Raw genomic sequence first — 23,176 nt, forward strand, 5'->3', positions numbered from 1 at the left:
GCCTAAGGCGTCTGAACGCGTTGAAAAAAATTTTTTTTTCAGACTTCTCCAATAAGATAACACAAGACATATTTTTTTGAAGAAGTAGTTTCATCATTCAAATACAGGTTATAATGAAAAGCTGTGGAAATGTAGCAAAAATGTAGCAAAGCTATGGCAAAGTTGTAGTTATGGCAAAGCTATAGCAAAGCTGTAGAAATGTAGCAAATTCAATTTTTTCATATAAAAAGTCGTTTCGAAATTCAGTTCATTTTGGCCTCTGACACTGTTGAAGAAATTGTTTTCCATGCTTTTTCGAAAAGATATTACAAAACGTTTCCTTAATGGAAGTAGTTTTATCCCTTGAATACAGTTTGAGGTGTGGAGCTGTAGAAATGTAGAAAATTTGTAGCAAAGCCGTAAAAATGTAGCAAAGCTATAGCACTGCTATAGCTACTGTAAAAATATAGCACTTAAATTTTTGTTTACTGGAAAAGCCAAAAATTCAGTTCAATTCATTTAGGGATTTGAACGTTGTCAAAAAATCTTTTTTCGGGCTTTTTCACGAAGGTATCACAAAACATATTTTTTTAAGGAGTAGTTTCATCCTCCGAATGCAGGATATAATGAAAAGCTGTGGAAATGTAGCAAAACTGTAGTAAAGCTGTGGTAAAGTTGTAGTTATGGCACTGCTGTAGCAAAGATGTAGAAATGTAGCAAACCCAATTTTTTTCACTGGAAAAGCTATTCAAAAAACAGTTCATTTATATATCTGAACCTGTTAAAGAAGTCATTTTTCAGGCTTTTTCGAAAAATTATCACTACAAATTTTCACAATGGGAGTAGTTTCATCCCTCAGGTGCAGGTTGATATGAAAATCTGTAGAAATGTAGCAGATTTGTAGAAAAGCTGTAAAAATGTAGCAGAGCTGTAGCATTGCTACAGCGAAGCTATAAAAATGTAGCATTTTCATTTCTGTTCACTGGAAAAGCCAAAAATTCAGTTATCAATTCATTTAGGTGTCTGAACGTTGTTAAAAAATCTTTTTTCAGGCTTCTTCACGAAGGTATCACAAAACATATTTTTGTAAAGAGTAGTTTCATCCTCCAAGTGCAGGTTATAATGTAAAGCTGTGGAAATGTAGCAAAACTGTAGCAAACTGTGGCAAAGTTGTAGATATGGCAAAGCTATAGCAAAGCTGTGGAAATGTAGCAAATCCATTTTCCTTCATAGAAAGAGTCGTTTCGATATTCAATTCATTTAGGACTCTGAATCTGTTGAAGATATCATTTTTCATGCTTTTTCGGAAAGATATTACAAAACGGTTCCTCAATGGACGTAGTTTCATCCCTTGAGTGCAGACTGAGGTGTGAAGTTGTAGAAATGTAGAAAATTTGTAGCAAAGCTGTAAAACTGTAGCAAACCTGTAGCACTGCTATAGCAAAGCTGTATAAATATTACATTTTCATTTTTGTTCACTGGAAAAGCCAAAATGTCAGTAATCAGTTGCCTAAGGCGTCTGAACGCGTTGAAAAAAAAACTTTATTCAGACTTCTCCAATAAGATAACACAAGACATCTTTTTTTGAAGAAGTAGTTTCATCATTCAAATACAGGTTATGATGAAAAGCTGTTGAAATGTAGCAAAAATGTAGCAAAGCTATGGCAAAGTTGTAGTTATGGCAAAGCTATAGCAAAGCTGTAGAAATGTAGCAAATTCAATTTTTTCATAGAGAAAGTCGTTTCGTATTTCAGTTCATTTAGGCCTCTGAACCAGTTGAAGAAATCATTTTTCATGCTTTTTCGAAAAGATATTACAAAACGGTTCCTTAATGGAAGTAGTTTCATCCCTTAAGTGCAGGTTGAAGTATGAAGCTGTAAAAATGTAGAAAATTTGTAGCAAAGCTGTAAAAATGTAGCAAACCTATAACACTGCTATATCAAAGCTGTATAAATGTAACATTTTCATTTTTGTTCACTGGAAAAGCCAAAAATTCACTTATCAATTCATTTACGCGTCTGAACATATTGAAAAAATCTTTTTTCAGGTTTTTTCACGAAGATAACACAAGACATACTTTTTAAGGACCAGTTTCATCCTCCAAGTGAAAATCTGTGGAAATATAGCAAAACTGTAGCAAAGTTGTGGCAAAGATGTAGTTATGGCAAAGCTATAGCAAAGCTGTAGAAATGTAGCAAATCTATTTTCCTTCATAGAAAAATTCGTTTCGAAATTCAGTTCAATTAGGCATCTGAACTTGTTGAAGGAATCATTTTTTAAGCTTTTTTTGAAACGGTATCACAAGACATTTTCTCAATGGGAGTAGTTTCATCCCTTAAGTGCAGGTTGAAATGTGAAGCTGTAGAAATGTAGCAAATCCAATATTGATTTAACCGTCGAATTTGAAAAGCACAACTTGTCCAAAATATACTCGAGCTAAAATTACTGTATTCATGGACCAGTAACACTAGTAACGATACACACGAGATTAATTACCTTTACGGGCCTGAGCAGTCCATTCGGGCTCCCAACTTGAAATTGTAATTGATAGGGCCATTTTATAAACATCTCTGCTGGAGCTTCCTTCTGTATTTGAATCTAATCAATTTTAACTGCCACCAGAATAACTTTCGTGGACGGAACCAGTCCGATAGCCAGCGAGTGATGTTATTAATATGAACACCTAAATGAGTGCAATTAAATATAAGGACGGACATTTGTCTCCTCTTACACTGTATAAAAAAACCGGACCCAGTACGAATTATGGAGGTATACAGGGACTTGGGGAAATAATTTTGCGCGTGAGTGGAAACTTTCCAATGTTACTGAACCTGAAGACAATTTTTTGAAGTAATGAGTGGAAGTGGCATCCTGAAATTTCAATTGAATATTTTCAAGTTTAGAAAATGTTACGATGAAAGTTTTATCACTCATTCAAGGTATATTTAACACAGTATTTGAAGATGAAATTTCCAATAGACATTTTACAAAACAGCAACAGGTGTTCATATGCTTGAGGAAGCGTATGAAAACATTCTAAAACTACTATTGAAATCTTTTTTCTTTTGCAGGCGGATGTTTCCTACAGTGAGGGTGTCTTTCACCGGAATTCGACCGGATCAGAGGTACGCAGTACTGCTAGACATAGTTCCTGTAGATAATAAGCGATATCGTTACGCCTACCATCGATCGTCGTGGCTGGTTGCAGGAAAAGCGGATCCTCCTGCTCCTTGTAGGATCTGCGCCCATCCTGATTCACCATTCACAGGAGAGCAGCTGAAGAAGCAAGTGGTGTCTTTCGAAAAGGTCAAGCTCACCAATAACGAAATGGACAAACATGGACATGTGAGTGGTTTCTAAAATTTTAGTAGTTGTAGAGAAACAATAATTGTATGGAAATCAAACGCAGCGAAATCATCCATGAATGTTTTCAGTTGGTTCTCAACTCAATGCACAAATACCAACCAAGGATACATTTGGTGAAACGAGGTGAAGGAGCTTCCAGTCATATACAGGACCTGGAACAGGAAGAATACAAGACTTTCATTTTTCCTGAGACCATTTTCACTGCAGTCACAGCTTATCAAAATCAGTTGGTGAGTCGAACATCATTGTCTTGTCTAATTGAGTTCTATTGTCATTTATTCAACTGTAATTGTTCAAAATTCCTATAAAAAGCAATTTTTGAATAATTATTGCGCCATCTGTTGACGACATTTTCAAATAACACGCCTTTATGATCTCCTATGCAAATTTGACATGTTGTTGCTACGCCATCTGTTGACAATATTTTCAAATACAGTTTCTTCTTGTTTTGAGCAAATTTGACTTGTTTGACAGTTCAACATTTCAATAGAGTTTCTGACAGTTAACTTTATGAAATGAGTTTCCCTGTTATGAATCGAATTGAAATTCATGTTTTGCTACAAAACCAATGGAAATCATTATCGAACTGGAACTGGATATGGTTCATACCGACGAATGGGGCTGGAATATAATACAAATCGTTGTGAATTTTCACGCATTTTTATGGCATCGAGGATACAGAACTTTGCCATCAGAATCCTCGATTTTGTAGTGTTTGTATAAGAAGTATATCAATAAAATTCAGATGAGCAGAAACAATTTTTGGTTCGAACTCTGATAATATTTCTGACTTGAAGTGTTGAGTGATATAATTGGTTTGAATGTGAAGGTGAACTGGAGATTTTGGTAGAGTTTGTTATATCATTGTTTCAGAAAGGTGGGTTAATATTTCTATGCCTCTTTATCACTGCCACATTCAGCTTTTAGGTTCTATTTGGTTACTACTCTAGAACTTGGCTGGTGATGATAAAAAATGATAAATTTTTTATTAGAACTACTTCGAGGATTTGAAAGAACGCTGGCACGGGTGTATTATATCTGAGAGGGACTAGGTTGATGGGAATAAATAGAAATTGATGAATAAATGAATATTTTCTGAGAAAAAATGAAGGTCACCTCATTAGTTATTAGTTTCAACGAGTATTTTTGAATAAATACCCAAACGCCCGCTTCTGTATGTAATAAAATGACCTGAACGTTCGTAAAACTTTATTTTGCAACCCGTTTGCGATTCAAAAATAGGATAAACCCGTTAAAGTATTATGATTCCATACCAACTGTAGCAAATCAAACCAAAATCAGAAAATTTTGTTTGAGAACCTTGTTATCGTTTCGCTTTACTGATGAGCATTCATCACTTTCTTTATTAGAAAACAGAGTACCACAGAACACGAATTTCTTTATGCCACGAACAAGAAGAAGGAATTCGGGGAATCACAGCTCTGTCTTCACAGTGTCACGAAACAAAAACCTTGTCGCAGCCGTAAATATATTAACAAACACATTGTCACGATTTTTGCCTTCGTTTTATGTTGGTAATGAACCCGAAGCGAATAAAATATAGCCACCACTACAAGACAATTATCCAGTCCAGCTGTGTCGCTCTCCAACATCATCTTTCTATGTTTAGAAGGTGGGCATGTCGCCTAAAATTAGCGCCGAGCACGACTCATCATTTCGTCGTCACCTCGTACAAAGGGAATTTTCTATTTTCGAAATGAACAACGAGCCGGCCGCTAATGGGTGGTCCGAATGTCGATGAAACTATCCAAAAACAATAAGGAAGTTCTTCATCCAGACGTCTATCAGAAATTTCAGAACAGCATAAGTCAAAAGGTGAAACGAAAGCAAGATTCCTGTCAACTATCTTTCATGAATCGTTGTGAGTCCTTATTCAGCACTAGAGCCGAGTTGGAATTAATTGATTCCCAGGCTATTTGCTGTTTGGGTCCGGCACTGCTGAGAGGTTTTACCTCGAAACCAGTTTGTAGAGGATCTACTCGGTCAGCACCTCTTCCAGACCAACATATTTGAGGTATTTTGCATAAATGTCCAATGTGGTATTAGCCGGGGAAGTAGTTGTTTTCCTGCAGGCATTCAGCAGCATGGTAGTGTTAACATTTTTCTTTCCCTAAAAATGAGTCTACAGGAATCTGTGTGTTGAAGACCATACAACATACCAATTTTCCTTTTCTGAGAGATGAGTGCTCGACTGACGTTAACTCCTTCTCCCCACAAAAGCACATTGTAAGATAGTACTGAATGAACCATCGCATAGTAAATGTTCAACAAATGCTCTTCATTCATAACCTTTTTAAGTTGTACCGATGCGTAAAAACTGGTGTTGATTCTCAAACATAATTTATGTGAATTTGCCAACTCAACCGAGAATATATATAAAGTCCTAAACATTTTGTGGTTTCCGACGGATAGATAGTGACATTATTTATATCAATCTGTATAGGCTCTGTGTCTTCGGTTGGTAAATTGAACTAACACCGTTTTGTCGACATCGACTATAAGTTTATTTGTGTGACACCATTTCGTAAATTCACGACTTATTGTGTTCAATTTCGACTGTAGTTCCGCAGGACTATCTGCTCCTTCTGAGACTGCAGATGTTGAGGTAAATCATTGATGTGAATCAGAAAAATCAGTGGTCCCAAAACTGAGCCCTGTGGAACTCCAATGTCTACGTTGAATGTAACAGAGTTTGTATCATCCCATGTCACATATAATTGCCTGAACTTCATATATGATATTACCCATTCGAGAAATGACCCTCTAATACCTATTACTTATAATTTGTTTGTAAGTATATCAAAATCTATGGAGTAGAATGCCTTGGATAAGTCAAAGAAAAGCGCAGCTACAAATTTACCATTAGAGCAACCTATCAAGCTTTATGTAACATAATAAATTCCGTCAACAAAAATAAAATTACAACAGCTGTTAATTTGGACCTGTCAAAAGCCTTCGATAGTGTTGAGTATGAAATATTAGGTGTCAAGTTATCAAATTATGGTATACGAGGTTTGCCTCTCAAATTAATAAAATCATATCTGGAAAATAGAAGGCAGTGCGTGATTCAAAGGGATCAAATGAACGACAAACTAATAACATCGATTAAAGAGAAAATAATCAGAGGGGTACCCCAAGGGTCAATCTTGGGTCCTTTACTCTATATATTATATACTAATAACGGATCAGACGCTGTGAATGAATTTATGGTGCAATATGCTGATGATTGCTCTGTGATTTTTAGTTCAGATGATGCTTCTTCTGAAAAAAACAATATCTTTTCCTCCCTGAACCTGCTAGAAGACTACTTTTTAGCCCATAATCTGAAATTGAATACCAATAAAACGCATGCCATAACGTTTACACGAAATGGTACTAGTAGTGTTTGTAATCTCAATAATGGATCAACAACATTGGAATCTTCTCCTCAATTGTCTTTTCTGGGCTTAACAATTGACTCAAAATTGAACTGGAAGAGTCATATAAATAATATTGCAACAACTTCATCAAGATACTGTTTTGCTTTGACAGTCATATCACAAAATATTTCTCAAAATGCATTAGTAGAGTTGCAGGGAAATATTTACTGAAAAGATAATTCTTACTCTTACAAGTATGTATGTGTATGAATGTGTTATTTTTGTTAAAGAAAACATGTCATTATTTGAAATTCTCGATAACGAATCTGAAGGAATTTTGAGCCTATTTTGCTCCCTAATATGTTTTACCGTAAAAATGGGGTGTTCCATCGCGAGTGGCGGATAGTGTATATCACTTTGACCAATCCCATTCAGGTGGTTGGTGCATTTTGAGCATTTCCATCAGTCCTGAGAGTTTCATCGTTTCCATGAAAAGTGAGACACACTCTATGATGAACAGTAAGGGACCCAAATAGCTGCCTTGAGGTACTCAAGAAGGACAAGGAAACGATCTAGATTCGAATACATTCTTTGTAACATTTTGTTTGCGATTTGTTATATACGACTGAATCCACTTTCATACATTCCACTCCCACTTCAGTGAGTTTGTTCATCAGTGTTCCACGGCTTTTCCTTGCAGTTTGTGTCTGAAAATTACTACTTTGGATGATCTACACATGGAAAGCTTCCAACAAAATACTCTCTCCTAAATATGTTAAAATGACCAATCTTTAATCAACAGTCCAAATCAAGATGAAAGCGGTGGCGAGCAGAAACAGAGAAAGATCTGGAGGCAAAAATGTCACTGCGCTTGTTGGTCATAAATCGTTGCAACCGCAGATGTTGAATTTCAATCATAACTTGCAGACGCGACAGTATTTATACATCGCCAGATTAACTCCGACCTAAACAAAATATTGTTGACCGAATAGCTATCTCTCAATTAACGGGATAGCACCTCGGTTTTTGGCCGGCCGCCAAATTATTCCAACGGCCCACCCAAGTTCCGGCGATGACTGGATTGATGTTTAAAATCCGCCAATGTGATAATTTCGCCAATTCTGGAAAACTTGTAACAATGCCTTTTTCCACTTTTCATTTTATATTGTTTTCGAAACAATCTGAACTTTGGTGTTTGAACCTTTGAAAACGATTCTCCATTTTTCTAAACTATATCCATCCAACAAACAAAGTAACCTAGACAATGATAGATGCGTGATCAAGGCATTATCACCACGCACAAGTGCATCTATTGGTTAAAATAAAAAAGCCTTTAGTTTGTGTCTTTACACTCCACCTAAAAAAAATTCTATACCCAGTCGGATATTACTACAAGAAAAAATAAAATTTCGGTCGTTCCTTAGTGCGACTCTGTACAAGCAGTCTTGTCTGGGAGATCACGTGGACTATGCATGATAATGTTTTGGAATACTCCGTTGCTTGGTTGGACAGAGTCTGCAATTGATACATCAATATTTCCCCAACTGATTTTCCATCTTCAAAATAGTAAAGGTCGAAAACCTTTCCCAAGGAAGGATCAAAAGACCCCCCTTTCTATTTGAAAAATGAAATTTGAAAGCACCCACCTTCTTTGTGGCGAGTTATGTCACACCAATGGCTTTTTGTCAAAAAGTACAGATTCCTTTTCATACAAATTTTGTCCAACTCTGTGGGTGGGGGGGCTATTTACGTCCGCACCGTATACAGGGTGTAACATAAGTACGTTAAAATATTTAAGTGACGTATTCCTGAAACAATTTTAAGAAAAAAGGTCTATATGAACTTTTGTCCAAAAAATGCTTCGTTTCGAAGATACGGGGTGTTGAAATTGAATGTTTTTGTTCGCTTTTTGAAAATAACTTGCAAAAAAATAAGTTATTTGCACGAAATTCGGTACCCGGGTTTTTTGATGTGGGAAATCATAAATTTGTATTAAGTTTCATGTAACATCTAGAGGGCGCTGCGTACGCTGTCATTATTTATTTCCAATTGCCCTTACTTTTTTGACAGTAAACTTTTGGTACTTTTCATGAAAAAACCTAATTCCTACACCTTTTCCAAATAAAAAAGGTACACCTCCTCAACAACGGTGGAGGTGATCGTTTTCGAGATATTTACAATTTTCTATATTGATGCATATTACTTAACTTTTAGGGCGCTAAGTGAAGTTGCTAAGAACATTACAAAAACTAAGTATGTGGTGGAGCTCGTCAAAATAAACAACTTTTTCGAATGAAATGTTCAACGAAGAATGATTCGTTTTCGAAATACATATTGTTGAAATTTTTCAAAATATGGTAGGGTTTTGTCATAAGTTTTTTGCAATTTTAGTTGTTTTCATCAAACTTTATACGCAGTATACCCGATAATGCTCAGTTCAGAAGAAGTCTTTAGAAGTAGGCAAAAGCAAAGGATCGTCGCCTGTTTTATACATATCGCAATGGAAAATGTATCAATCATGTTGTGGGTAGCAACCTACAGTTTTATAAGGTACCTGAAGCAGTGGCTGATTTTCTTCAACTTGAAAATGCCAATTCATATACAGGTTATTCATTTCTAAGATCATCTGCTACACTTTTAGTTGAATCTGGGGGAGACTTGATGACACTAAAGAAACATGGTGGTTGGAAGTCATCAACGGTCGCTGAAGGGTATGTTGATGAATCGGTAGCACACAGGACAGAAATAGCTAATAAAGTGTTTAGAAATTTGGACAGTGCTGAAATAACACCCACACCCGATTTGTGACCAGGTACATCAACGGCAGTTGTGTCCATGACAGAACAAAATATAATTTCAACACAAGAAAATTCGACTGTTGTACCGAATAGTTCAAGGAACATATCATTCATGCAATGCACATTTAATAATTGTACTTTTGATATAAAGGAACTGTAACTTTTGTATGAAAAAACATTCGAAAATTAAATTTCTACCTTTACTTATGTATGTACTCACTTTTTTTCCGGGGAAAAAAGTAATTTCATAAAAAGTGACATTTTGTCAGAGATAAAATGTCAAACTTTTTTCCCGTCACAGAAAAAAGGTGTTATTTTGGAAAGTTTAAAGCAATCTGGAAATATTCCTGATATGAAAATTGAGTTTATCAGATCAGTGAGTAGAACTAAAATAATGTCACTAGTATCTATTATTATTTGGGAGTTGAGTTCATGAATATCGAGGCTTTTTGTTTGCTTCAGAGATTTTATGGCAAGAAGAAAGTGGTTATTTTCTTTGTTTCTTTGTATACTGATGGAAAAGTCAAAAGTCCAACATTTTTTCACAAAAACAAGCTGATTGGAAGTTCCAGTGACGAAATTCAGAAAGGTTCAGTCAAAAAGGTAAATTTTCGGCGATTTTGAAAAAATTTTTGCATGTACTTACGTATCTTGATGCGTAGATTATTTACAAAGTTACGGCCCTTTAAAGTTCTGAAAAGGGCAACTTTTCAGCTTTATTTTTCATAAAATGAACTATTTAAAAACACAAACATTCATTCACTAGGTCACCTTTACACCTTATTCCTCCTTCTTTGACACTTTCCCCTTCAATAATGAACATTTTTCTTTGTTATAAAAAACTTGATTTAAAAACGAATGCTTCTCCTGGTGACATTATTGTGACATTTCAGAAAAAAGCGGTTGGTATTTGCCGCCGCCTACTATTTCAAATTCATAATACACCACCAAAAACCAATTTACGATCTAAAGAATGGAGACAAAAAACATTTGAATTACTTTAGGATTATGGACTGCATCAGTCGTACCAACCATGCCATTAATCTTAAAAACGTAAAATACAGAGATATGTCACCAAAAATCAGCTCCGTACATTTTTTAACATTTTTATTGGAAAAATGTTGATTCACAACACAACAAAGTTTTTGTTTCGGGGTTGAAAGTAGATGATTTTAATGTATTTCCACGTGTTAAAACCGAAAGTGACCATAAAAATTATATATTAGCTCTTGTTTTCAAGATATAGTATCATTATATTATATATATATATATATATATGTATATTGAGTTTTCAAAAAATGAAATATTTCATCACCAACAGTTGGTACACATGTTTGTTTACATAACACCCCTCTCATCAGCTGTTCTTAAGTAGTAAACATAACCTATGTGAGTTTGTCAATTGTACGCACGTGGTTGCTATTGAAATTATCGTGTGAAGTTGATTTTTAAATTAATTTAAGTGCTGATCTGAAATGCCTCGAAAGTGTGTGAATTCTGTCGATAGCTTTTGCTATATATGTGGTGAAATAACATTTAAGGCTCAGAAACATAAAATGACACCTATCGTTAAGACAGCCCATGAACATTATTTTGGTGTGAAAGTTGGGGACCAAGATAAATCATGGGCTCCTCATATATGTTGTAATTCTTGTTCCGTCATATTGCGAGAGTGGCTGAAAAATAAAAACCGGGCAATGGCTTTTGCAGTACCTATGGTTTGGCGTGAGCCTACCAATCATACAGACGACTGTTATTTCTGCTTAACTCCTCCCATTAAGCAAGGTTTATCTATGAAGAAAAGAGGAACGGTTGAATACCCTAATCTCCCATCTGCTCTTCGGCCTGTACCACACTCAGACAATTTGCCAGTCCCTTCTCCACCCCAAAACTATGAAATTTTAGAGGAAGGTGATGAAGACTGTTTAGAAGGAGCAACCCATCCTTCTACATCCTATGACCCTGATTTTGAGGTAAGCGATAGGTCTAGTGATCCGCACAGAATTAGTCAAGCAGAGTTGAGTGACCTTATAAGAGATCTTCGCTTGTCTAAGGAGAAGGCTGAGCTATTAGGGTCAAGACTACAACAGTGGAATCTTCTAAAACATGATGTGAAAATATCTCAGTACAGACAGCGTCACAAAGATTTGCTTCCTTTTTTTGAGAAAAAAGAAAACCTCGTAGTTTGTTCTGATGTTAATGGTTTGATGGACTGCTTGAATTTGGATCACACTCCATCTGAATGGAGACTGTTTATAGACTCTTCAAAACTAAGCTTAAAAGCTGTACTTCTGCATAATGGAAATCAGCTACCCTCTATTCCTATAGGTCATGCAGTTCACATGAAGGAAACGTATATAAATATGAAAACACTTCTCCAATCAATCAAATATGAACAACACAAGTGGCACATCTGTGGTGATCTGAAAGTCATTGCTATACTCCTAGGAATGCATTTAGGGTTCACCAAGTACTGTTGTTTTTTGTGTCTGTGGAACAGTCGGGATAGAAAATCTCACTATAAAAAAATGAACCGGCCTACACGAGACCTAAACCCTAATGAGAAAAATGTAGTTTACGAGCCTCTTGTAGATCCTAAGGATGTTCTCCTTCCCCCATTACATATTAAGTTGGGACTAATGAAAAACTTTGTGAAGGCCATGGACCAGGAAGGACAAGCTTTTAAGTACTTGAGAGCAAAGTTTCCCAGGTTGAGTGAAGCTAAAGTCAAGGAAGGCATCTTTATTGGGCCTCAAATCCGTGAAATCGTAAATGATCCTGCTTTTGACATGATTTTAACAGGAAATGAAAAAAGAGCCTGGGAAGTTTTTAAGGGGGTTGTACATGGGTTTTTAGGTAACAAAAGAGATGATAACTTCACAGCATTTTTCAAAGAGCTTCTTCAAGCTTACCACCAACTTGGATGCAACATGTCCTTAAAAATTCATTTTCTTCACTCTCATCTTAATTTCTTCCCACAAAACTGTGGAGCTGTGAGTGACGAACATGGAGAAAGATTCCATCAAGACATTGCCTTAATGGAACAGAGATATCAGGGCCGTTGGAATGAAGCAATGCTTGCAGACTACTGCTGGTCTGTGTGTAGGGATGCTCCAGAAGTGTTTTATAAAAGACAAGCTAAACGACAGCGATCTTATAATGAATCGGATGGACTTAATTGAAATTTGGTGGTACAAACTTCTTTTATTGGTCAAAACACTAAGAATAATGTTTTTTTTATTAATTTTGTACTTAAAATATTCTAAAAGGAACATAACAATACTGTTTTATGTACTTTCACTTTTCACGTATAGTATAACTACTCTTTAAGATTAAGTACTGTGTATCTCAAAAACCAGAGCTAATAAAAATTTTTCATTGTTATTTTCGTTTTTATCACCCCAAAATTAGTAGAAATTGACTAATTTAGTGTAGGAAACATTCAAAAAATATTTTTTTGTTGTGTTGTGATATTGAAGTGAAAAGTGTCAAAGAAGGAGGAATAAGGTGTAAAGGTGACCTGGTGAATGAATGCTTGTGTTTTTGAATAGTTTATTTTGTGGAAAAGAAGGCTGAAAAGTTGCCCTTTTCAGAACTTTGAAGGGCCGTAACTTTGTAAATAAGGGAGAGCGCCGTTTTTTTCTTTCTGATTCGTAATCTACGCATCAAAATACGTAAGTACACGCAAAACTTTTTTCAAAATCGCCGGGTGCCCTCAAAACGAAAATTTACCGTCAAAAGTAGGATTTGTACTTATTCACTTCTTTCCATACTATTTAGGAACTGGAACAGCTAAAGTCGACTTTTTATAAGCACTCGAAAATAGGCAACTTTTCCACTCTTTCTCCCACCGTCTACGAAACTTCCATGCTTACACTCGAGTCTCAACAGCCCCGTATAAATAGGTTCTTCATCTACCGTAAAACGCGCGCCTTTTTGCCGAAAATGAATGCAAACGTCTTCTGTTTGATCGTTCGCAATTAGTCACGAAGAGCGCTCCAGCTCGCTGAAGAAGACACCCACCAGACTCAGCGGCAGCGAAGCGGTGCTCTTCCCCTCGTCGGCGAAGCGAGCGGTGAGGGGGTGCTAAACAAACAGGTCGTCAGTCGAAGAGGAACTCCTGGGGTGGGCCAATTATCTATTCACGGGGAGTGACAGCAGCCGAAAGAGAATGAGTGGAATGCGGACTCCCCGGGTCTTGGTGCGCCTCGTGATGCATGAGACGAGTCTAGCTCTTCGTATGACACCGGGGCATAGCTCGGATGGACCGCTCGCTGTCACCAGGTATTCTCGTAATTGCACCTGTTTTGCATAAGGTCAGGAGATTATTGTTTTGTGTCTTGTCTGATTTGAATGGAAAGTTGCTCGATGTTTTTGATGGTCAAGGAAAACGACAATACTGTTTTTCTCAAGAGTAAATAGTAAATATTTTCTTCCGATTTGATTACTAGCACGCGTGGGATTTTTTTAACCCCCCCTGTTTAGGTGTTGCTGAACTTTGAAGTATAATATTTATTTTTTCAGACCGAGTTGAATGTCCTTAAGACGTCCCTCAGAAGACTTGGAATGGATAACCTGTGGACATCCGTTATATATTAAAAAAATATGCGGTGTCTTATGGTTGGCCAGGTTGGTATTCTTTGGACGTCCGTTGGATATCTGCGTGTTTTCTGTGTTGTGACAGTTAGATTTCTGTCCTGGAGCTTTGTGCGTCTCGTTAAAAAACTTGTTTCATTTTCTCTTGCAGGTACAATGGTAATATTGAAGTTAACAACATGTAATAGTTTTTTATACATAAAATATAATGTGAATTAGTATATTATTTCGCTAATTACAATGTATTAAAACAACAATAAAAATAAAATAAATACAACAATAAAAATTAATTGGCGCTCCGGGGCGACTTCATTGATTCCAGTGGCGCATTTGCTTTTTCAGCTGCAGGAAAACCCGGAAAAACCTGCAGCACCACATCATCTGAAGATCTTGATCTAACAATGTCCTCTCTCATAAAACAAAATGTAGGATGTCTCCAGAGGCTCCAATAAATTCAATGCATCGCCAGAACACTTCGTGACACGACTATCGTCAAATTTAAACCAGTCCGTTTCTTCTTTGACCAAGGCGTAATAATGACCACATTCAACGCCAGAACCACAGTGAACAATGACTGCATGAATATTATAACAGTGGTCTGCTGGGTTGAAATGTTCATCTATTTCGAACCTTCCAAAGAGTTTCTTGCTTCCGTTAGAGGTTGAGTCTTGTTTGAAAATCATTAGTGTTATTATTAGATTGACTGGTGCCTCAGCTATACTTGTTTCCTTATAACAGTCAGTTTGGCGCATGTTTGACAATACAGTCGATCATCACCTGTTAAAAATTCCATTTTCAGATGATTTAACAAAAAGCTTTGCACGGACTGGTAATTAGTCGTATTAGGAAAAGCTAGATGAAGTTCCAGAAATTCACATAAGTTTTCAGTACTTCTTGAACATTTACCACAAAGTAAACAAGTGACGATTTTTCCAGCAAAAGATTTACAAACACAAGACGAGATGGGTTGTACGGAATCATTCAGTCCAGAGCGGCTGGGAGTATTGATTTTGCTATTGTTTTGCTCACGAAGAGTATTCAACAAGAACCCCAAGAATTCGGAACAATCCTCTTGTTGTCCTAACGAGTATCTAGTGGACTTCAAAGACTCCAGGAAATCGGTTGGAGGGAAAGATGATACCTTCTTACGAAACTGCAGCTGCATGAACAGTTGTTTGAGTTTGATGAATAAGCAGGAAACATTCCCGTTCTCGTTTATCATTAAAACTTCGTTCTTGAAATTCTTCGTCATGAACAACACTTGTAAAATGCTATTCATGTAACAAGTGTTTCCTAAATTATCCAATCCAATTTTCTTCTCTAGATTTTCAGGACAACTCTCTACTGATTCGTAAGGAAGAACACGTTTCACAGAATCTCCATAAGAACCATTTCTCGAACTGCGATCGATCCTTCCAAGTGAAAAAGGGTTTCGTAGAGGGATCGATTCGGCTCTTGCTTCAAGAAGCGCTTCCACTGAAATGGTACCAATTCTACGAGGAATGCAACTCATTTTTTGGGGCCAAGAATGACGGGTTGTCTTTTCCCTCCTGATTTTTTTAACGTACCGTAAACTTTGATGATTCTCTTGATTAAATTATTCAGTGTAAAATATCAAACCTATTATTACTTGATGAGGAAACTTAGGATATTTGTTATATATTTTTTCTCGTCATTTTTCTCGTCATTAATAAATGCTCATTATGAATGAGTGCTCAAACCAAATTTTGTGATTTCAGTATTATTTGCCACAGCTGGTATAGCTAGGTTTTCAATACTCTACCAGGTCCACCCTATTTTGTATCCCAAACGGCGAAAAACAAAAGATTTCATGAGCCTTCGGGTCGTTTTATAGCTGCAGTGGCGTGTGTTTGGGTATTTACGAGTCATACATACGTGTTGTCATCTTCATTCATAACATGTTCAGTACATTTTACCAATTTCTTGGAATCAACATTTTTAAAGAACTATTTAATGATTATTTTCATATCTTTCATTTCAACTGTTTCTTCATACAAAGAAACCCTTTATTGGAGCTCAAACGAGTTCCATGGGATTGAGTTCTCAATGGTAAGAAAAGATATTCTTATTGACAAAGAAATTGATGGATGTCGCCGTTACTACGTGGTGGGAAAGCATAATGAAGAAAGGAGTATTGAAATTTTCTATTAGCTAGGGAAATTGATATATTCACACAGATAGGTCATAATGAGTTCAACGCGGATACTATCCACAAAACAAAGCCGTAAATTCACTTACAGCACTTCTGGTCAAACAACCAGAAATCAAGAAATGGGTGACTCTAACATATTTTGGAAAAAGAACAGAGATAATTGCGGGTTTCTTCAGAAAAAAAAAACAATGTGGACGCAAGTACTTCATCATCAATTCATATTCTTCAGGTAATAAAGAACCTGATTAAAGCACTATTAGCTCGAATGGATTCATGACGTCATCCTCTTTTTCGGCAAAAATTGAAAATATATCAGGTATGCATGATTTTACCACGTGAGCTGTGCAGGTATGTGATACATTAAAAAGTGCTTCCTGATAGAAGGTTCCCTGCAAATGGGCATCGATGAATATCTCTCGAAAACTTTTATCATTAAAGCTGATGTTCCCCAGGGATCCATATTGTCTCCAACTATCTTTTTATTGTATATCAACGACTTATTGGAAGAAACAAAGAAACCAACATATTGCTTTGCTGACGATAGCAACAGAGAATTTCGCTTTCTGCTTCGATGAGTTTGTTGAGGGTTAAAATGGACACCAATATGTCTTGGCACAAGCATGTCGCTGGAATTGCAAAGGCTGGAATTGCAGAAGCTTGGAACACTGTTCCAAAGCAGAAAATTGTACACACCTCAGAAACTTTTGATGCTTTATAAAACTCAGATCAGACCTTCTTTGGAGTATTGTTCTCATGTATTCGTCTGTTTGCACTTGCAACCTTTATAGCCTGGAACATCGAAGAAAGGTTGTAGATTTGTCTCTCTTCCATATAGATACTTTCACGGGAAGTGTTCAAGTAACTTGGCACATCGTGTTGGGGTTCAATTCAGTACACCTCGAACTTCATTGTGTAAAAACTGTTTCATTTAAAAAACTGGGTTTATGTGAAATAAACTTTCTGAGAACGTTTGGATTTCCAAAGCGATTCGAATCCAATATGAATTGCTACTTTCGCACAGATACCGCTCTTATAGCGCCTTGAGGGTTTTTCACTAGTGCTTGTGCTTTGTCCTTGAAAAAAAAATTCAACTTCAAACAGTCTTTTGAGATTTGTTATATCAAATCAAACTTCATTATCTTTTTGAAAAAAATACTACATTTCTCGCTTCTTAACCGGCTCAATTTTTACGCCTATGGAACAGCTTCCTAAAAATGATATCAGTCCGCTGCTCAAAGAAATATACTACTCGTATAAGAGTTTTGAAAAATACATCTATATATCCACGGTTGAGCTTGAAGTTAATATTTTGTGTTTTACCCACGTTGAGGAAGCGTTTCTTGGATCTAAACCAGATAAGGGTACCATTTTCTTGTGAAAGGATAGCAACTATGAATGTTCATAATGATCTGTAGAGTGTGGAGGGTGAGTGTAATGTGACCCATTGTACATCCTTCCGAGGAGTTGTCTTCCTAGGTCATCGTCGATCCTGTCCTTTCCAGGAAGGTGGACAGGTATCTAGAAGACATCTCCTTTATATCGGCAGGTGTAGGCCAAGACTCGCCGAATACACACTCTCTTATTGACGATAACTCCAGGCACTCGCATAGCACATGCCTAACAGTCTCAAATTCCTGTTCATACATACTACATAGAGGTGTGTCCACCAGCCCTATATTATGCAGGTGTTTCCTTAGTTGACAGTGGTCAGTCAGAAATTCTAGTGTTAAGCGTAGATTTTTCCTGGTCATCACTAGATATTTCTTCGGCTCCAGCTTCTCAGGGTCGCCCAAGGTGATCCTGGCAAGATTGCATCCTTTGATACCATCCCATCTCATGTTCATAACGAACCCTGGGGTTAGTGTCATCAGCACAAAGTGAGAAGTTGCTTCCTGGAAATTTGTTTTGTTGTCATCGGCATCTACTGCATTGGTTATTAGCCTCGTGTCCTGGGAAAATTATTAACAATGTCGTTGGCGTAGATGAGAAATGGTGTAGGACCAAGTATGGATCTTTGGGGAACACCTTTTCCAATCATAACTGCCTCTGAGAAGGAGCTTGTTATCTTTCCATTAACAAAACGTCGACCAATAATACTAGTGAAGTGTAACTTGCAAACCACTTTTACCACTCCAAATGTTGGATCACTGCTAAGCGACTGGTCAAATCTGTGAGAATAATACCGTATATCCTGATCAGAATTCTACGATTCGATGCACCTCCGCCAACTTCCTCTCGCACCCCCTCATTAACCACGATCTATCGCCCTCGTTGGAAAGGAAGCGTATAAATTCGTCTGAAACACCCGGAGAGATCGTTAGTGACTTCTTAACATATTGATGTTGTGAAACATGTCATGTAAACTCGCGAGGCATCCTCATAATACCGAATCCCCGGCTTCAGGCAATTCGTCACTCGACGAGAACATCGCATCATGTGTCTCGCCACACACGCGCGTCGTGTGAAACGTCCTGTCTCATTTAAAAACTATTATTTATGTTTACTTTGGTCGGAGAATGCTACTTCTCGGGGGAAGCGATCTCAAGACGAGGGGTGTGAGTCAACTGCGCCTCTCTTACAGTAAATTGTTTCGTCAATCGACCGATCTGAAACCACCAAAAAAAAAACCGTTTAGTCTCGCTGCGGGATGAAAAGTTCGCTTTTCGTCTCCTGTATGCGAGGCAAAAGTACCGGGTAGGTACCACGCGCATGCTCATAACTTACTTTTCCGCTAGGTAACCTAGCGACTAATTCATCCAGAAGAAGTGGATTGACGAGACAAAAACCTAGACTACACGGACGGAACGGCATTCTGGAACAAATTCAAAGTCCTTATACCGGACGAAAACGGAAAACCGACACTCACTTAGTGATTGACGGTAACATCATTTCCAATCCTATTCAAAAAGCAGAAGCCTTCCGTGAAGATCTCGAACTTACTTTCCGACTCCCTAACGACGTTCATTTCGACAATCAACATCTTAACAGCATACACCAGCAAGTGCCTGGGCAGCTGGGCAAGCACCCCGGTCAGATTCTCTTTGATTTCAACTGGCCCTTGACCTACATTTAGCGAGGAAAATATCCTCAATACCATTCACAGCGGTAGAAATACCGCTCCAGGCCCAGACTCGGTGAACCGCCGAGTGCTGAAAAACCTTCCCGATTCCTTTCCTCAAACATATCCTTGATGCATGTCTAGTATACGTCTACTTCCCAAACGCCTGGAAACAGGCAAATACAATCCTAATTCCCAAACCACACAAGGATCTCACCAAATCCGATTCATACAGACCTATCAGCCTGCTTAGTTGTCTGGGCAAAGAAAACTGCTGGAACGACTAATGACCAACCGACTGAATGACTTCCTTCTAGAACATAACATTATCCTTCCCCACCAGCATGGTTTCAGGCCAGAACATTCCACTCGTTCCACTCAGAATTACACACCCACATCTCCCAAAATATCAACTTTTGACACTATCGCAATTCTCTTAGATATCCAGAAAGCTTTCGACAAGGGCCGCGGACCTGATCTGGAAGCTCATCAGAATCGTCTTCCACACCACTTCACCAAACTAGTAGTTTCCTACCTATCTAACCGACAAATCCGCGTTAAAGTCGGCGACACTTTATCTTCCCCCTTATTTCTAATTTATGCTTACGACGTCCCCACGACCCAGAAAATCCTCCAGTATGCCGGTGATACTCCGCTCCCAACACCCGCAGCTTGCAAATTCAAGCACAAAACATTATCGACCATTTCGAGCAGTGGTGCAACAAGTAGCTATCGAAATAAATCCTACCAAAACCCAAACCATAATATTCAGAAATCCTCACACCACTACCCGCCCTAAATTAAATCCTAATAACTTGAACCTCACACTCTCAGGAGAAATCCTCATGCTCCAGGATTCGGTATCCTACTTCACGAGGACCCTCAAATGGGAGGTCGACCTGAGAGAAACTCTGGATAGAGTCCGGAAAACAGCAAACCTGCTAAAAGCACTGAGAGATGCGACAGTAAAACTCTCCTACACACTTATAGAACTTTCATCAGACCAGTCCTAGACTACAAAGCGATGATATACTGTGCGCTTTCCCCGAGACTATCCCACCGTATCCTAACAACCGAGAGAAGAATCCTACGCAACATCCACAACCGCCCTTACCACTACCCATCTCAAAACTTATATAACCTAGGTGGTACTACACCAATCAACCTACGATTTTAGGAACTTCAAGGACGATATGCGACAAGAATGATGAGCAATAATAACGCCGATGCCATCAACTCGCTGAGAATTTTTTGGAATCCCGTGGTGGACCCAGAAGGACACCTAGGAAGAAGCTCCCGTTTTATCCTAGGATTATTACTGTATTGATTACTTCTTTTTCAAATCTACTATATAAAAATGGATGTTTGTTGGTTGGTTGGTTGGTTGGTTGGTTAGTTGGTTGGTTGGTTGGTTGGTAAGTGATAAACTTCCACATCGCTCAACCGATCGTGATGAAACTTGACATGTATAAGTAATTTTTCATAGAGAAGGTTTTTAGACTATCAATTTTTCTGTAACTCGCCACTAGATGGCGCTGTAGAACAATTTTTTTAAAGCACTATTCTATAACGCTGCGCACGTCTAAGTTCGTTGATTCTGTCAAAACACTGGTACAACAGCAATACAGCAACATAGTACTAGTATACCTATATAATACGTGTTTGTTGACTGAAACAATTCAAATTTTGGTATCAAAAATCTCGTTATAGCTCAGTAGACCACATATGAAACTACCTGATAAATAAATCATCCCCTGTAAGTACCTCGGCCCCCAACACCCCCATATTTGTTACATTGTTGATTATAAACGAAACAGGAGAGAAATGCGCTCCCTGAATTTCCATCTCTCTCTATTGCTTTCACACCTTGCGATGAAGAAAGATAGAGAAGGTGAGTTATGGCCATGCAATGAGCGGTAGCGCCAGTCTCATATGCGAAGGTGTGTTATATGACTTTCTTGGAACATTGTTAATCGGGTTCCAGTTAATTCGACAAGACAGAAGAACAACCGCCGAGGTTCGGTGAACGTTTCGAAGTGGGTGGAATTTCGAGTGTCTTGCTCCTAATGGGACAGTAATGACATTACGGACTAAATTAAGTATACGCAATTGACATGTTATACACGGGGCTATTCAAATTCGAATCTATGCATGAGAATCTCGTGAACAATGAAAGATAAAGGGTTGGTTGAATTGGGGCAAAGTCACCTATTTTCAGGTACTACAACATGGGCTAAAGAAAAAAACGCGTTTTTTTTATTCATCATGCCATTATTCTGTATTCTGTAATAACACTTACATTAATTACACTTACATTACCACTTTTGTAGAACTTTATCTTTTGCCTCAAAATATGCCTCAGTTTCAGGAATAACCCCTTCATTAGAGCAATATTTCTCACTGATGAGCATTTTTTTAAGTCTGTGAACAGCCAGTAGTCGCTGGGAACCAAATCTGGCAAATACGGTGGATGTGGGAACGATTCGGAGTTCAATTCATGTAGTTTTGCCATTGTTTTGATTGACTGGTGACACGGTGAGTTCTCTCTTCTTCTCACTGTTGATAGTTTTTCGCTTCTCAGGATAATCGATGAATATCACAACAGATACATTCCAAAATAACGAGCCTCTCCAGCCGATTGTTATGCTTTCCGGCGCTTTGGACGAGGTCCACCAGTTGCTCTCCACCCAGATGACGATCTTTTTGATTCCGCAGTGAAGTGATGGACCTATGTTTCATCCATTGTCACATATCTACGTGAAAATTCTGGTTTGTTATGTTAAAACATGGACAATCACTGCTCATAATCATCAAGACATTCTTGTTTTTGGTCAAAAGGGAGCTCGCGCGGCACCCCATTTGAAAAAACTTTCTCATAGGCAAATCACAGTATAATAATAATAATAATTTTTATTCCAGTCAGTTCATATTTACACAATATTGGAACAGTCACATACATAATGTATACATAAAATCAGATGAAATGACAATATTGAAAGTTTTGAAGATAATAATAATAACCAGAGTATCCTAGTGTCATAAATCACGAATTCTCATGAATTCTGATATGTCATAGTAAGATTCATTACATAAAAAGTTTTTAAGTTTTCTTTTGAAAACATTGACGTCGTTCCAATCTTATATAGGTATCAGGCAGATGATTTAGAAACTAGTACAGGGAACGAGACTGATGGAATGGGTGTCATGAGAAGATGGGAGAAAAAACGCAATAAGTCCAAGAGGCTGCAGTGTTTTATGGAGACTTGGACTAAATGGACAAGTCAGACAGCTCCCAAAGCAGCAAAAAAAAGTCCGAATTAATGAAATAAATGATTTTCGTAGAAGCAAAAATCAAAAGCAAAAAACTGGTTCTCCAAATTCCCCCGGAAAATTTCAGGTTATGGGGAAAAACGATACATACCGATGGTGGAGATCTATAACTGAGCCAGTTATTTCTTTTTCCTATAAAACTATGTTCATGCTGTAATTTTTTTTTCCTCTTCAAAAATAGTTTGCATTGTACATAATACCCTCAACAAAATGGAAATTCCGGAAAATTTCGTGAAAAAGCTTCAGCTTTGCATTAATTCGTAAAGAAAATACCCTATTAATTCGTTCGCCTGCCCACAGAATCGAGATACCTGCTGTTCGTGAGGATTTCTCTCTCTCTAATAGCGATTTACTGCCAAATCCAATAATCCTTCACCTTTCCCTCGAAATGAATCAAAACGTCGTGAGCGAATTATGTCAAAACTAAATTTTCCCAACGTCTTAATTACATAATCTTTGTGACGTTTCGTTTCTCGATTTCGATCGTATCTCGTTT

At 37.6% G+C, this 23,176-nt stretch overlaps 1 protein-coding gene and 1 long non-coding RNA gene across 3 annotated transcripts in view; both read left to right on the plus strand.

Moving 5' to 3' along the window:
• Positions 1 to 23,176, plus strand: part of LOC111510840 (T-box transcription factor TBX20) — a 122,011-nt gene that overhangs the window by 91,250 nt on the left and 7,585 nt on the right. For both annotated transcript variants that reach the window (XM_074171156.1, XM_074171157.1), the window contains exons 3-4: positions 3,051 to 3,324; positions 3,414 to 3,575. In XM_074171156.1, coding sequence (XP_074027257.1) covers positions 3,051 to 3,324; positions 3,414 to 3,575 — 436 coding nt within the window. The remainder of the gene's footprint in view (positions 1 to 3,050; positions 3,325 to 3,413; positions 3,576 to 23,176) is intronic.
• Positions 3,818 to 4,545, plus strand: LOC141480757 (uncharacterized). Its single transcript, XR_012464544.1, has 2 exons — positions 3,818 to 4,222; positions 4,273 to 4,545. It is a non-coding gene; the product is annotated as an uncharacterized lncRNA (long non-coding RNA).

The sequence above is a fragment of the Leptinotarsa decemlineata genome, unplaced genomic scaffold (assembly GCF_025532065.1).
Source record: "Leptinotarsa decemlineata unplaced genomic scaffold, Ldec_3_MD MMD2_tig00000008_RagTag_RagTag, whole genome shotgun sequence".
Lineage (NCBI taxonomy): Eukaryota > Metazoa > Arthropoda > Insecta > Coleoptera > Chrysomelidae > Leptinotarsa > Leptinotarsa decemlineata.